The sequence below is a fragment of the Drosophila mojavensis genome, unplaced genomic scaffold (assembly GCF_018153725.1).
Source record: "Drosophila mojavensis isolate 15081-1352.22 unplaced genomic scaffold, ASM1815372v1 contig_277, whole genome shotgun sequence".
Lineage (NCBI taxonomy): Eukaryota > Metazoa > Arthropoda > Insecta > Diptera > Drosophilidae > Drosophila > Drosophila mojavensis.
The window spans coordinates 2,479,955-2,495,246 of record NW_025318822.1 but is presented as its reverse complement, the minus strand read 5'-3'; the positions used below and the strand labels follow the sequence as shown (position 1 = coordinate 2,495,246).

General features: G+C 44.5%; 2 protein-coding genes across 13 annotated transcripts in view; both read right to left on the bottom strand.

Moving 5' to 3' along the window:
* Positions 1–27: 27 nt before the first annotated feature.
* LOC6574144 (unconventional myosin-XVIIIa) overlaps positions 28–15,292 on the bottom strand; it is a 33,231-nt gene continuing 17,966 nt past the window's right edge. For 3 of the 12 annotated variants that reach the window (XM_015167283.3, XM_044008383.1, XM_015167286.3), the window contains 8 exons: positions 9,207–9,341; positions 8,922–9,149; positions 4,394–4,759; positions 4,054–4,332; positions 1,478–2,436; positions 1,033–1,416; positions 813–971; positions 28–325 (listed from right to left, as the gene is read on the bottom strand). In XM_015167283.3, coding sequence (XP_015022769.2) covers positions 145–325; positions 813–971; positions 1,033–1,416; positions 1,478–2,436; positions 4,054–4,332; positions 4,394–4,759; positions 8,922–9,149; positions 9,207–9,341 — 2,691 coding nt within the window. In that variant the 3' untranslated portion in view covers positions 28–144. Of the gene's footprint in view, positions 342–483; positions 972–1,032; positions 1,417–1,477; positions 2,437–2,517; positions 2,830–4,053; positions 4,333–4,393; positions 4,760–5,884; positions 7,707–8,921; positions 9,150–9,206; positions 9,342–15,292 lie in introns of those variants that run through there. The other 9 variants (XM_044008384.1, XM_015167282.3, XM_015167284.3 and 6 more) reach the window with 8 other exon arrangements.
* LOC6574146 lies at positions 10,258–13,995 on the bottom strand. Its single transcript, XM_002000168.4, is given in 3 exon segments — positions 10,258–11,169; positions 11,171–11,505; positions 11,508–13,995. Coding segments are annotated over 3 exon segments (1,713 nt in total). The 5' UTR covers positions 12,721–13,995; the 3' UTR covers positions 10,258–11,004.

Below are 15,292 nucleotides of genomic sequence, written 5' to 3'. Positions count from 1 at the left end.
TAGTTAAACATATTGAACTAAACAGTAATCAAATAATAATAAAATAATAAAAAAAAAAACAAAACTAATTAATATTACAGAGAGGGAGAGAAAAAACACGTAGAATTGCAACTGCTACGCATAGAGACGATTTTAGGGTACTATTTAGCCAGCGGTTTCGAGTCCATTTTGCAGGATCTTTGCTGATGTTGCTGCTGCAGTTGTAGCTGTTGCAATCTTCTCTGCGGATGCTGAAGATTTCGTGTCCGGTTTTTGGTCCGGTATGGCTTTAGCCGCCAGTGCCAGTTTGTGAATATGTGGCGACGATGGCGACGTCACTGTTATTCTATAATAAGAAAAAGCTAATGGTTTACACGCACACACACACGCATACGCACGCACACCAAGAGAGGGAGGGCGTAGTTTGTTTTGGTTTTGGTTTTGGATGGACGTTTTGGAAGGCGGGATGTGTTTTGCATAAAAATATTTACAAAAGCATTTCGGTTTATGATTTTTGTGTGTCGTTTTTTATGATTTTGTTTTGGTTTAATCGCATTGATGGCGGGAGGCGGCGTTTGTTTTGTTTTGTTGTTTTCGGGTCAGTTTTGGATGTGGTTGGCATGGTTTGTAGTTTGTAGTTTGCATGTATGAAGTAATTATGTTAATTAGATAAGCCGGCAAAGAGCAACAGACCTTACAAGCTAAGTAGCTAGCTAGCTAGCTAACTAACTAGTGATAGTTATACATATGCATAAGTATTATCGAGCTAATGCGACTACGGTGCTTAGTGCTTGTGCTGCCTGCTGTTTGAGTTGACTTCGTTATCAGCGTACCTAGGGCTGTTGTCGTCCTTTTCGCAGATCAGCGTGCGTGTGGTGCTTGGTGGGATAATGGGTCCGTTTAATGACTGCTGTGAGCTCCGCTTTACATGCACGGGTCGCAGTCGCTCTTCCAAGTCGCTCACCGAGCCCACCGAGCTCATACTATCCTCGCTGCAAATTTATAAACGTTTTGGTTTATCTTCATATTATGCAAATCAAAACTTTTATTTACCTCTCGCTTAACTCCTCCTCGCCCTCCTCCTCCATGGCCTGCTGTAGATCCGCGATGCGTTGCAGCGCCAGGCGTAAATCGTTCTTCAATGCCAAGCCCTCGGATTCCATGACTTCCATTTTCTTTTCCAAGTCCTTGCGACGCGTCAACGACTCCTGCTCACGACTGGACAGCGCGTGATATTCCTCGCGTATGTCGCGCAAACTCTTTTGAGATTTTTTGAGCATTTCCTGTGATTGCATTTCACGCAGCTTTGATTGAGTTACTTCGTTCTGGAGTTTCTCCAACGCCTCCTTATGACGGCTCACTTGCACCTCAAGACGCGCGCGTGTCGCCTGCTCTAGTTCCAGGCGGGACTCCAGCTCTTTGGTGCGCATTTCCAAACTGAAACATATTTCCAACTTTAACTTTTTGTTTGAGGATTAGAATTGACTATCATACTGACCGCTTGGACATTACAGCTATGCTCGGATCACCCAAGTTCTCCACATTGTCCAATCGGTGCTGCAAATCAGCCACCTGCTCTTTGAGATTGTTACGCTCTGCTTCGAGTTCAGTCAGTTTAAACTCCGATTCGGATACGTTGACTTGCTCCGCGTTGAGCTGCTTGACGGTGGCGCTGTACTTCTTCATAAGCTCGCTCAGCTCCTCCTCGTTCTCCTCGATCTGCGCCTGCAGTTCAGCGCGATCGCGGTGTGCCGCATTGGCGCGCTCCTCGGCATCGTTGCGAGCTCTATGTGACTCCTCGAACATGGCCTGCACCTCGGCCAACTCAGCTTCGGCTGTCTGTCGCGCCTTCATGGCAAGTGTGCGAGCCGATTCCGCGTCCTCCAGCTGATTGCGCAGCTGTCGGATGAGCGTCTTGCCCGGAGTATCTGCCTTCTGTCGCTCCAATTGCGTCTGAGCATCCTTCAGCAATGCCTTGTACTTGCGCAAGTCGCGACGCAATTTTTGATTCAGTGCCTCTTCGGCATCACGATCGACACGATCGCGATCTTCCATGGATGACAGCCGTCGCTCTAGCTCGTGCTTTTCGCGCAGTAGCAATGTGCGCTCCTCGTGCTCCGTCTCCAACTGGCACTCAAGCGCCTTGATCTTCTTGTAGCCGTTGCCACGCACCTCCTCTAACTCTTCATCGCGCTGCTGAGACTCACGACGCGCCTCCTTCCGCATGGTCTCTAGGGTCATCTCAAGCCGCAGCTTGGCCTGCTCCAGCAGCTGTATTTGTCCAGCCATTTCGTCCAGCTCCTCCTCCTGCTCCTTAACACGACGTTCCATTTCGTTCTTAGAACGTCGGAGCTGGGCAAACTCCTCCTCGGTGCCGCCACCAAAGGTCATCTCCTCTAGCTCACGCTGCAAGGACGCCAATTTCTCTTCCTTCAGCTCCAAATCTAGACGCGTATCCTGCGAACGAATCAACAATGTAAGTTTTGGGTATTTACAACGATTCACACAACATTTGCTCCATTTTCACAATTCACATACTTGAATCAGCCGCGTTGCACATGTGGCGCTGATACTCATGGCTGTACTTAAACACTGAATAGTATCATAAAAGCGTTCGGATATGAAAATGGAAAAGGTTCTTTACAAAAAAAAAAATTAAATTAAATAAAAATAACTAAAAACGGGGCAAAGCTCTGCCCGGCCAGCTATCACGCGGCCCCAGTCAAAACTCTTCTACTTATTCTGATTATTATTATTATTGTTGTTTTTAATTTCTTTTTTTTTTTCGTGGAACTGGTCGGTTTGTAATGAATGTGCGTTTGTCTGTATGCGCGTACTCCAGTTATCGCGCGCCGATGTCGACGTTCATGAAGCCACTGCCCCGGTCACAGTCATCGTCAGCTATCGTCGATCGTCGCTGAAGAAAGCCACAAAGCGCAAAGGCAGAAACGTGTGACGCAAACTCTGCCTCCAGTACAGCCCGATAAAAACATGAGAACCCAAAACAAACAAAGCAAAAACTAAAACAAAGTCGAAGTTCTAATACCCTAAATACCCTCGAAATATACTAATTCATGCTTTCTGTAAAGCTTTATCGAAATTTTTTTCGATTTTAAATCGTAGAGTTCATAAAGTTATCCTTTTCCTAGATCTATATCAAGCTGATCCAGCATAAGTACCTTAAATAGTAGCCAAGAGACTTTTTCTTATCATGCATTACAAATTATATGACAAATTCATATTATTCTCTTAAGAGGGCATAAAAACCTCAACAACTCAACTGAAATCGACTCATACTCAACTGAGGGAAAAACCTTCCTAGAATGCACGAGAAAGAGCATGCGACAGGGTGTGTAGAGCGTGAAGCGTGTAGCATGTTGCATGCATATGGTGTGGGCAGGTAGTTGAGAATTGCCATTGTATACACGTAGTTTACGGGCAGACTGTCTGTCAGTCGGTCAGGCAGGCAGGCGAGCAGACAGTTAGTCAGCCGGTGGCGTGGGTAAACAAGCCGAACGAGTTTTCAAAGAGGCAGGTCTTCAGATACTACCTATACATATGTACATATATCTGTATCTGCCGCAAAATGTTGAATGTGCCACTGGCACAACTGGCAGTGCCACTTGTTGTTGCCAGAGCTGATAATAAAACCGATTTGTATGCTTGCTTGGTTGCGTTTTCATGCTGTCTTGCTCTCGAATTCCAAATGTTTCCTACTTTTATTAGTATGGCCTTCTTTAGCTGATTTCCTTTAGCTAGAATCATGCTAAACGCTACGCAACATTCTCAACTGTTTAGCAACATTTGCTTAGCACTTTAGCAACATTTGTTGGCAACATTTATGCTTACGCGACTAGAGACGGAAGCGATTGTTTGTGATTCACGCACGAAATGTTCGCATGGACTTAGATGTATTTTAATTAGGCTTTTTAAGTAAAAGGCAGTTGCTGCAGATGTTTTGTTTAAAATGAGTTTTATGGACCTTTGCAAATTGTCTCAAGTTAATTAAGCGATCATGCAGACTCTTTTTTATATATTATTATTATATATGCATATCGTATTCGTCTTACTCACCGCAAGTGTTTGTTCGAGCGTGAATTTCTCGGCTTGGAGCACATCTTTTTCGCGTCCGTACCGTTCCTTAGCCTGGCGCTCCTGGCGCGCTGCATCCTGCAGGGCTTGGCACTCGGCATCGAATTTGCGCTGCTTCTTCTCCAGCAAATTGTTTCGTGCATTTTGCTCCTCGAGCAGCATGCGCAAATCATTCATCTCGTTGGTCATCTTTTGAGCCTTGCGTTTCCATTGGCCCACAACCTGACGTTGTTCCTCAACTTCTTCGTAGGCATCGGAAAGCTGAAAGTGTCATGGAAAAGTTATGTTTGTATTATCTAGGTTTGAGATTGAGTGAGCAGACCTTCTTCTCCAATTGCTTCTTAAGCCCGACCAGCTGTTCCAGATCGTGCTCATGTTGCGTCTGTAGTCGGCGCTTCGTGAACTCCAGTTCTCTGGCCACGCGTTCGTACTTCAGTTTGTAAACTCCACCGGCACCCTCTTCGTGCTCGGCATCTTCATCCTCGGAGATGCCATTCAAGTCGGACTTGGCGCATATCAACTCCATTTCCAGTTTCTCACTCATCTCCTGCAGGTTCTTTACTTTCGCCTGGCTCTCCCCGAGCTCCTTTTCGAGCTTTAGGCGTTCGGCAGTCTCCGCTTCCAAGCGTTCGGTGGCAATATGAGCTGTAGAGCGCTCCTCCGCCAGATCAACAGTCAGTTCGGATAACTGCGTCATGAGAAGAGCGAAGAAACGTCATTAGTTTGGCATAAAAATTGAATCTTATAAATATTAAATCATATGAAATTGCTAAACTGTGGTTTTTTAATTCGACAGAAAATCGCCAGTAATTTCTTTGTTTTACGTGCTTAATATTGTTTGCATTTGGCATATTTGTAAACAGTTGAATCGGCCTGCTAAGTTACGCAAATGACCTCAACCCAAAAATCGGTCAAAGGAAATAGTCGAAAAGTTCTCAAATTGATTTCAAGCAATTTTGTTATTATTTAATAACAAAGATATTATTAAAAGCTGAACAATATATTATAATTTAATGGTTTCAATTCAAAATGACAGCAAATTCTTTGCACTGAAGAATTTATCAGTTAAACGGGTGCCGTAATAATAATTATTATATAGTATATATATTTGAGAAAATATTTTGGCTTCAAAAAATCGTAGAAAAAATAATTATAAATATATTGCTGCATATTTATAATGAAATATATATATAAAAGCAAATTAATAAAAATAATAATATATACTTAATATGTTGTATATAAGTTCTTCATTTGATATGATATAGCCCTGGCAAAACATACAAAGGAATATTCTTATTAAGATTTCAAATTCAAAAATATATTACACTCTAAACATTTTTGAACTAAGTTTAGACTCTGTGAGCACCTTGCCCCTGGCCTTCCAAAACAGATATATAAGTACCAATAAAATAACATTAAATCATTATAAGCAACAAATGGAATATTCCTCCAAGTTCTGCCGCACCTAAAGAATTCGTGCTGTGTGATTCACGCATTATTTTGTTGTGCTCCAAAAATAGATGGACCTGAGAATCTGAAGTGAACCGCTAACTTTAGCAACGCCTCGACGTCAACGGCGACGTCGACGTCGGAGGATGCCGCTGTCAATGTCAGCCGCAGCGCTGTTGCATGGAATCGGAATTTTTCAACCATATGTTTACTTAAGAATCATTTATATTTATGTGCTCAAGTGAGACAAGACCTGGGCAGATCGGAGCTATCATATGAAATGATGTCAACTGCCCACACACACTGAAAAATCACACATCAAATGAGCAGCAAGCTCAAGGTTAGCATCAGCAGCAGAAACTACCTCATCTAACTCATTGTCATCCTCCTCGCGTATGGTGCGATCGTCGTCATCATCGCCATTGATTGCATTGGACATCACTGAGGTGGCCACCGATGATTCCCTGGCTATGGAGTTGCCACGCGACGTTGGCGTGTGTGGCAGCTGTTTGGAGAGCTGAAACGCCTTAGTCAGTATGTTTTGAGAGGAACGTGTGCGTCCCACAGAGCCGCAGCGTTCCATGCTGTTGCGCTCGCGCTGTCGCTCAATCAGCGAGATTGTATCGTAATCATCGTAATATGCCGAGCTGGGCGTGCTGCAGCGACTGCTGTAGCCGCCTCCAACTCCGCTTATGCTGCCATTGCTGCTGTTGTTGGTTTGGCGTCGCGTGCGCCGTCCCATGGCTGCCCATTCCTCCTGCACATGGTCGGTGCGCTTGAGAAAGTTTTGTATCTTCTCGCTGAGGTAGGCGGACGAGGTGCGCGGATCCTCAAACGAGGGAGTCGGCCGGAGAGTTTGATGCACCGGTTGTCTTTGGCAGCCCAAAACAAAGGACAGATTTGCATCAAAGACCACCGGCGAGCTCTCCAGCTGACGCATCTCATACGGATCCAGGCCGCTGCCCTTGGTATAGGTCTGGGGGAAGACTCGACGCGGCGGTGTCTCCAGTCGCGACGTACGCGAAACACTGGACTGCGTCGAGCAGCGCGATGACATCGAATAGGCGGGACTGGGCGAACGCGTCAGCAGACGCAATCGATCTGCGGCAGCATCGGATGCCGATGCAGTTGAGGCCGAACCCCTTCCCGTACTAGCGCCTGTACCTGTGCCTGTGCCTGTGCCTGTTGAGAGAGGCAGTGTCAGCGAAACCTCGTAGTGGCTGTCAGTAGTCTCCTGCTGGCAATTACCCAGGCCGGACGTTGAAAGCGACTGCGAGGTGGTGCTGCTGCTGCTGTAGTTTGTGGCACGTGGCGTGTAGCTGTTGGTGTTGTGGTGTGTGTTGCGTGTTGTGGTGTTGCCGTGCCCATTGCTCAGGACAGGGCTCTGCTCGCGCTGCTTAGGCAGCAGACGTATCTGCTTGCGTGCCTGGCTGCTTGGCGGTTTCGGTGGCTTCAGTGTGCCCAGCGAGGAGCCACTGCCGCTGCCGCTTCCGCTGCCACCGCTGTTGTTATTGTTTCTCGTTATACCATTCATGGCTGCCAATACGCGTGCCATAAACGTCTCCTTGTCCTGCTCCGGCTGAGACTCTAATTGATGTTTAAACACATCACTGGCTGCTGGCGGCGCTGCAATGTCAGCACTGTCAGCAAGGGCTGCATCGACAGGCGCCAGCGGTGCCATTGGAGAGGGGAGGGGTCAACAAGGGGGCTTAAATGCGTGTTAATCAGGCGATAGTACGAAATGGGTTAGTGGGCTTTGTGGAGGAGGTTTTCGTTTTGGTTGTGTGCAAATCTGGTTGAGCCAATTCGTTAATTTCGTTTTGAGTTCGTTTTTTGATTATGGATCGTTTTATGTGGTTCGGGGGGATATCTTTGTGAGATTTTACGTGCTGTCAAAAACTTGATATCGCTCGCTGGCAAATATTTAAATTTATCGCAAAAGCCCCATTTATTTTGGCTTAAGCATCAAATTGCCAATATGTTGCTTCTTTTCTTTTTCTTTCTTTTTTTCTGGTTTCCTAATGTTTTTATTTTATTCTTGGCACCGATTTCCTATAGCACACACGCACGCAAACGTATCGGATTCGGATTCTGATTTGCATACGAACTCGGATACGGATCTCGCGGCACGGCTCGGTGTTGGGCGCCTCCGGCGTTCGCGTCGCGACGTTTGCTCAGCAACTAACTGAATCTCTTTGGGAACAGCGGCCACTTGCGATGCGTGACCAGAAAAGCTCACCGGGGCGGCCGCTATTTGCCAAAATATTCAGCAGCCCCAGAGAAGCTGAGAGGAGAGATAGATGCCAAGAGAGAGATAGAGATTGAGAGAACCGGCGAGCGTCTGTTAAAAGAATTGCAACATGGATCGTCTTTATATTGACATAATCTCAAATAGATATACATATATATTTATATCTGCCAAATGTATGTAATAAGCAGAGACAACTGTTGATTTCCTCAACGTTTATATAAACGAATGACCAACATGTGGATCGGAGTTGCAACACGAGTACAGCAGCGCTATAAAGAATTATTAATGATCTTTCAGAGCATTTAAAAATACATACAACACACAATTCTTAAGTGCAGAGAAACACAAATGTATATATATACATATTAAGAGTACATATATAAAGATGTGAGTTTGTACAAAATACGTATACCCACCCAGTCAGTGTTCAATGGACTCACGCATTGCCCAGAAGCTATTTATATTTTACAATAAACCAAACAAGAGGCGGAAATATCGCCAGATCGCAGTCGCAACTCATTTGTATCTATCGCCGAATGCACTCATTGCGAATTTGCCATTAGCCAAATGCGTCGTAGACGTTTAGAAGTTTTCAATGGCATTACGGCCTGCACAAATTGAAAGCACTTTAATTCTGCCTCACTATCATTATCAAATTTGGTCATTCGCGTATTAGAGCTGTGCAAGACATATGTTTAGATAAACATATGTGTGCTAAGTTTAATGGGTCTTAAAATAAAATGATTCAAAAATACTCAGCCAAAAAGACTAACTTATATATTGTATGTATACATGTACTGTCGAATATATTGGCTGAAAAAACTCATTTAATATAGTAATTAGTTTATGCATTTTCTTATTAGTTTGTCAATGAGCCTCCACTGTGCAGCATATGAACATACAAACATACTATATGCAGACATCATTCATTGAAGAACTGAGCATAACATAAAGCATCATTCGGCAAAATGTTTGCACCACTTGTCTACTCAAATCTTGGCGCCCCAGATAGTTGTCATATGAGCTAACGTGGGCCGCAGCAGCCACATGCCATGTCATCCGTGGCTGCGCAATTTTAATCAAAAACTTATGTGAAGAATTGCCCTGACTGGGAGTGAGAGAGCAAGCGAGAGGCGGAAAGTGCGCTTACCTTGGCTTCCAATTTCTGATTTTCGTTCTTCACTTCGCTGCGATCGTACTCGATCTTCTCCAGCTTGGCGCGCAGCATGATCAGCTCCTCGTTGGCGATCTTCAGCTGCTCCTCGGTGCGGTGTACATTGAGTAGAGGCGTCACACGCACCAGCAAACGCCACCAAGGCCAATCCCGCACGGCCAGAAAGGCCTTCACATTACGCTGAATACAACGCACTGCCAGCTCCTACAATAACAAGACTTAGTCAAGGCTTCTGGGGCAACCTAAACAAATGACACTCACCTGTACACGGCGCTGTGACATCTTCTTGCGTGCCAAATAACCACGACACAATGCCTGCAGCTGTATAATGCGATCCGATAGCAGTACATCTCGTTTAGCTTCCAGCTCATTGAGTACGCCGGATCGGAAGAGAATCTGCAAATATTATTTAACATGATAAGCACACAATTAGTTATAAATTTCAATAGGTAATAGGTCCAATTCTTGTTATTTTTTATTCAGTAAAAAATATATAATAAGTATAAGCTAATTTTTTGTATATATAGTTCATTCATATATTGTTTCATTAGAGAAGTAATCAAAATTTCAAATTATCTATTATTATATAAAAAGATTTGCATTTTCATCGAAGATTTCGAAAACATTTATAAAAACATTCCGAATGGGTCCGACTTTTACTCAAAAATCCTACAAAAGGACAAAAAACAATAAATTATTCCAACCATTTTGATAGACAATCAAATCTTACTTAAGAATTCGAGCGGCTTCTAACTTTGACATTCGCAGCTGGCATATCTCCAGAACGTGACGTTAATGCGAAATGCAAGACCTTATTATCCAATGTGGCAATTGATCAACTCTTTGGATGTTTTGGCAGCTGCCAGTTTCTTTTTCGTTTCAGCTTGGAGCTTAGAAAATAAAATCACAATGATTGCAGCAGAGAGAGTAAAACACGACACATATAATAAATGGTCTTATAAATAAGCTAAAAATCTCAGTACTACATAAAATGTGTGCGCATTTCAATGGCAGCTGCGATTCCAAAGGGGCGAGACAAAGCAAATGTAATCAAATCAAGGAAGTGAAGGTCAAGGTGGCTGACACGGCAGCAGAGTCAAAGAGCTAGACACAAGCAGAGCACAGTAATTTGCACACCTGTGCAACAGGGCACGAAAAAATAAAAGTGAAAGAAATCAAGAGTGCTCCACTTAATGCTGATAGACTGGGTAATACCCTTTACTATTTATTATTATGTATGTAAATTAAAGAAAAAAAATTAAATTAAAATAAAAACGAATACTCATTGATATTATGCAAATTGAGGAGATATCGAAAAGCTAATGCATTGAAAGTAAATAATAATAATAGATATAGACAAATAGGCAACTTCCAGCTTTCGGTCTCCTTTCTTCCCCTTACATACATTAGCCAATAGGCATTATACCCCCATTCACAGAATTTCAATGGATTCAGGGTATGCAAAACCAACACAAAATAGAAAATTGTAAATAAACAAATGTGCGTCAATTCCATTAGGCAGCACCGGAGCTCATAAACAAATGCAGCTGGGACAAAGTCGCGAACTACCATTGCGACTACAAATTAGTGAGCCAAATGTCTTTGGCTTGGGTTCGGAATCGGACGCACCTTGCCAAGGTGTGTCAACTATGTGTCTCTGAATTTGCGACGTTTTTCGAGAAACTATTTCGAAATTTTTAATTATGCAGCGCACGTAGATCAAAAATGAAAGTAACCCAATGTGAAATTGCGACTAACCGGGAAAATGGGTGTGTGTATTTGTGTGTGTTTGTGTGTATTTTGTATTTGTATATGCGGGTTTTACGATCAAGATGAGGTGGTGGGGATTGAGGTGAGACGAGCTACAAGAAAAGTACTAAAAACAAAGGCAACAAAATAACCGAAACCAAGTGTTAAAGTTGAATAGAGAACAGAAGATAAGCGGTAGAGGTTTTTGTTTTTAAACAGTATTTATTCCAGTTAATAGTTAAGAAATAGTTCTAATAGATAATTTAAATTTAGATATGGTGGGACACCATTATTGCTGGGGACTCGCTGGCTAGTGCAGCTGCATAGTTACCTCTTTCATATAGGTGGGATAGATCTCCACCTGTGTTTGTATGCAGCGCACCGCCCGCACCTGCGCCACCTTCGTCGTCGTCGTTGTAATCGCATTCATATTATGGCCGCTGTCCGTCTGGCACTGTGACTTCGCCTCGAACTTTTTGCAATAGCTGCGAAATTTTGTTGGGCCTACAGCAGCTCTGCGCTGGCTCTGGCTCAACGTCTTCGTCATCGCCCTCGCATTCGCATAGACTTCCAGTCGAATTGCTCGTGGATGACAGAACCGTGTTGCTTATGTGGCCAGAGTCATCCGAGTCGCAGTTCGAGCTGTGTTCAACAGTTTTTATGGGTTTCGGCGGCGGCGGCTGTTGCACCACTTTGACCAGCAGTTCGTGGTTTTTGTCCGAGGTCTCGCCCAGCTTGGGCGGTATTATCTTGCACGATTCTAGCTTGGGCTTGCCCACTTTCTCTTCGTTGGCGTAGTGCAGCTGCTGTTTCTTTTGTGCCGCATCAGCTGTGAGTGCTCCTTGTTAACGCCGCGACTGGGCCGCGGTTTGCCAGCACTGATGCTCTCCACCTGACGCAGCAGGTCATGACCCTTGGCCAGGCACTTTACCAGCAGCTCATCTGTGTGCACATTGGGCGATCGGCTGGCCACAGCTTTCAGCGTCGAGTTGGCCCGCCTCGGCGGTTTGGCCGCCAACTGGCGACGCTCCAGCGTCGAGTTGGCTCGCTTGGGCGCTATTACAGACACAGGCATTGTCTGTGGCTTCACTTTGGCTGCCGCCTGGCTGGCTTTGCTGCAGCTGCGGCTGTTCAGCGTCAGCATGGACCGGGTGCGTTGCTGCTTCTGTCGTTGGGGCGGCGTCAGCTGCACTTTGCTGCCAGCCTGGCTGCTCTTCTCCAGGCAGCGCAGGCTCGAGTGCTTCGATATGGGTATCCGACTGCCGCTCAGCTGGCTAATGTCGCAGAGCGAATTGTAGCGCTGATTCGACCTGGAGTCACTGCGGCGCAACAGCATCGAATTGGCCAACTCGGGCGTCTGATAGATTTGTCTCCTGCTCGAGGCGATGCTCAGTGTGCTGTGCGATTTCGACAGCAGCTGCCGATCGCAGAACTGAGCAGGCGGTGGGGGCAGCGGCATCGGCACTGGCACCGCCATCGGCACCGGCAGCGTTTGTTCGAACTGCACTCCTTGCTCCTCCTCCACCGGCGGATACTCCTGCAGTATTTGATCGAAACTCTGCAGCACCTCGTTCAGTTTGCTCTCGTCGTGCGCGACCTTCTCAAGCTCCGCAAAGATCTCGTCCTCCAGCGATTGCTGTGTGAGATTCAGGCTCAGGCTCATCTGGCCCTCGTCGTCGCTGTCCACAAAGCTGCACACACTGCTGCTGCTCAGCGTCATCAATGGGCTACTTTCCGGAGCCTCCGATGGTGTCACTATCGGCTTCGGCGTATACTTGCCAACCACACAGCCACCGTTGTCCACCAGACTGAGGGCGCTCATCGAGCGTGTGTGCTTGCTGCCCTTGTAGTAGAGTTTGCCGCTCAGCTTGGGTGTTAGATTATCCTCGATTTTGTGGCGTATGCTTGAGAAGAATTTCTTACCCGCCCCCAGGCCATGGTGCGCCTGCTTTTGAGGCGTGGCAGTCGACACAGGTGGCGTGCTGCGTGCCTGGGACAGTTTTGATTTGACCGTGTGTTTATACATGACAACAGTGATTTATTGTAAGTTATTTATGATGCTAATAATGGTGATATTGATGGTGATAATGATGATGATGATGTAAAGACGGGCAACAAGTAAAAGTGCATATAACTTTTGTTGTTGCAAAATTTCCTTTCGATCTGCGATCGCCGCTTCGGCCACTTGACCACCAGCCAACACTTTCACAGCTGCTGGGCGCTTGGCGCGTAATTCGTGTGTTGTTTTCTCTTTGAGCTCAACGGCGCAACTGAATTTCTTGCCGCGCCAGACGAAGCCAAACAGCCAGCAACAGCGGCAACACCAGCAACAGCAGCAACAGCAGCAGCAAAACAGTCAACAGCCAAGTGCGCTGTGCATTCGAAAGTGGCTTATCAACAAACAGAGCCGTGGACATGGTCGCGGCTTACCGTAATTGGCGGCGGTCATGGTTAGCCATACACAGCGAAAGGGGGCACGTCGCCATTGCCAAGGGGCAAGCCCAGCTCTGTGCAACGTGTTGCAGCTGCAGGTTCGATGCTAATTACCAGCGCCAACAAATCACTTTTCATTCAGTCTTCAAATGCTCGATTTATAGTTGGCTCGTCTCATTAGCGACATTACAGCAATCACAGACACGCTCACACATCATCATGATCATCATCAGCTTAAAGATCATTAGCATTATGTATACATACATATACATAAAGAAAAGTGAAAAATAACAAAAATGATTGCTTGCCGTCGCTCTTCTCATTTATGTTTCGATTTGAACTTTTCATTGTCAGCAATTGGACTTCAGAGAGCATTAAAGCCACCGTGGAGCTCTCGGTGCAGCTTATGACAATGACAAATATTGATATATATGTGTGCATGTTCTTCAGAACATGTCGTGACTGGGTTGGGTTGGGTTGAAAAGGTTGTTGCACTGCCCTAGGGCAAGAACATGCAGAACCTCCAAGTGGAAACTCAGACAACACTCTGAACAAACAGCCAAGAATGTTGCTTTTTGTTTGGGTTATAGAAAGAGTTCCGCTAGTGTATTATATAATATTCATAGAAATTATAATAATGTAATAATAACATGATAATATAATAATAAGATATGAAGAGCGATTTAATATGGTTTGGCTTTCATTTTGGGGAAATTTATTTTAGTTTTCTTTAAGCACACTTAAATAGTTGTTTGAACTTTAAGCATTAGTGTGTGTACACCCGATCTACGATTATCTTTGTTGTATATGTATATGCAGTCAAAATTATGTGAGACGCGATTTCTTTTATGTCCATCACTAATAGAGTATTTAAATATCAATTTGAATCTCAAATTTTATCACACTTTTATGACAGCTAACTGATTTATAAAATATATTTTTATTATAAATATATTTATATAAAAATAATATATCACTTTACTCACTCTTTCACTGCAAATAAATAAATAAAAAAAACAAGGATTTAATTTAGTTTTCAATTATATGTATCCTCTGCTTTTGCTAAAAATCACAGTCGATCATTCATTGCCAATTGGCGGTTATCAGAGTGATAAAATATGCTATCACTGCTTATTATCTGAGACATATTCAATTACAAGTCGATGATTTACAGAATCTGCTGGGTCTTCCTTATTGCAGTACGCTGTCAGCCCGCGAAGACTCAAGCTCAAGCCGATTATTAATTATTCAAATTGAAATCGCTCGTTAAAGTCTGTTATCAGCTTACCAACACCTCGTAGAACAGCAAGAGGAATTTAGCGTCCCATTTCACGACAGTCTGTTATAATTTCCAATTAATTACCAAAAGAAGAACGACTAGTAAATAATTAATTGCATTTCAGCTGACTACAGCTCTTACGAGCATTGCATGTGGATGGCTTCCTGCTTATTGTTATTTCATAATTCATCGAAAACTAGTTTGCGTAGAGTTGGCCCTAAAGGGTCAATTGGCTCGTTTGAGATTAATGCGTAAATGAATTAAGGCCACGCCTCCCTTTGGGCAGACGCCGCTTGCATGTCAAAACGCTAATGAAGTTTTCGTGTCTCTTTCGACTCAGCCAATTTCAAAATTTTGTTCATTGGGTTTCCAAGCGATTGACAGAACCCGCTTCAATATATTATGCAAGTTATAAGCCGCTCAGACTGCGGCGACTGCGATTCATTTCTAATGAAAGCGAACGCTGGGAAATTTCACTTTAAATGTTTGCATGGAAAAAATGTTAATGTGCATTGGACAAATGTGGTTGTTGTTGTTGTTGCTGCTGCTGCTGCTGCCGCAATTGCTGGTGTTGTCTGCAGGTTGCAGCGGGTCGCAGCTCGACAAACGCAACGTCATTTTTTGGTGAAAGTGAGCGACGCATGCGTCGCTCTGCGGTTGGATTGGGTTGGGCTCGCTTTCAGACTTGGATTCAGATTTGGAATTGAATTTTTGTTTTTGTGGATTCGGTATGGTATGACGGTATGGTACGTACACTGCGTGCGCTGCGTCTGATCAGCCACAAGCTGCTGCCAATTCCATAGATGAGCAATAACAAACGCAAAATATCGTGCCCGACATGCCGCTGCCCACAGAGCTGCGCAAAAATGTTTAGCCAATAATCAAT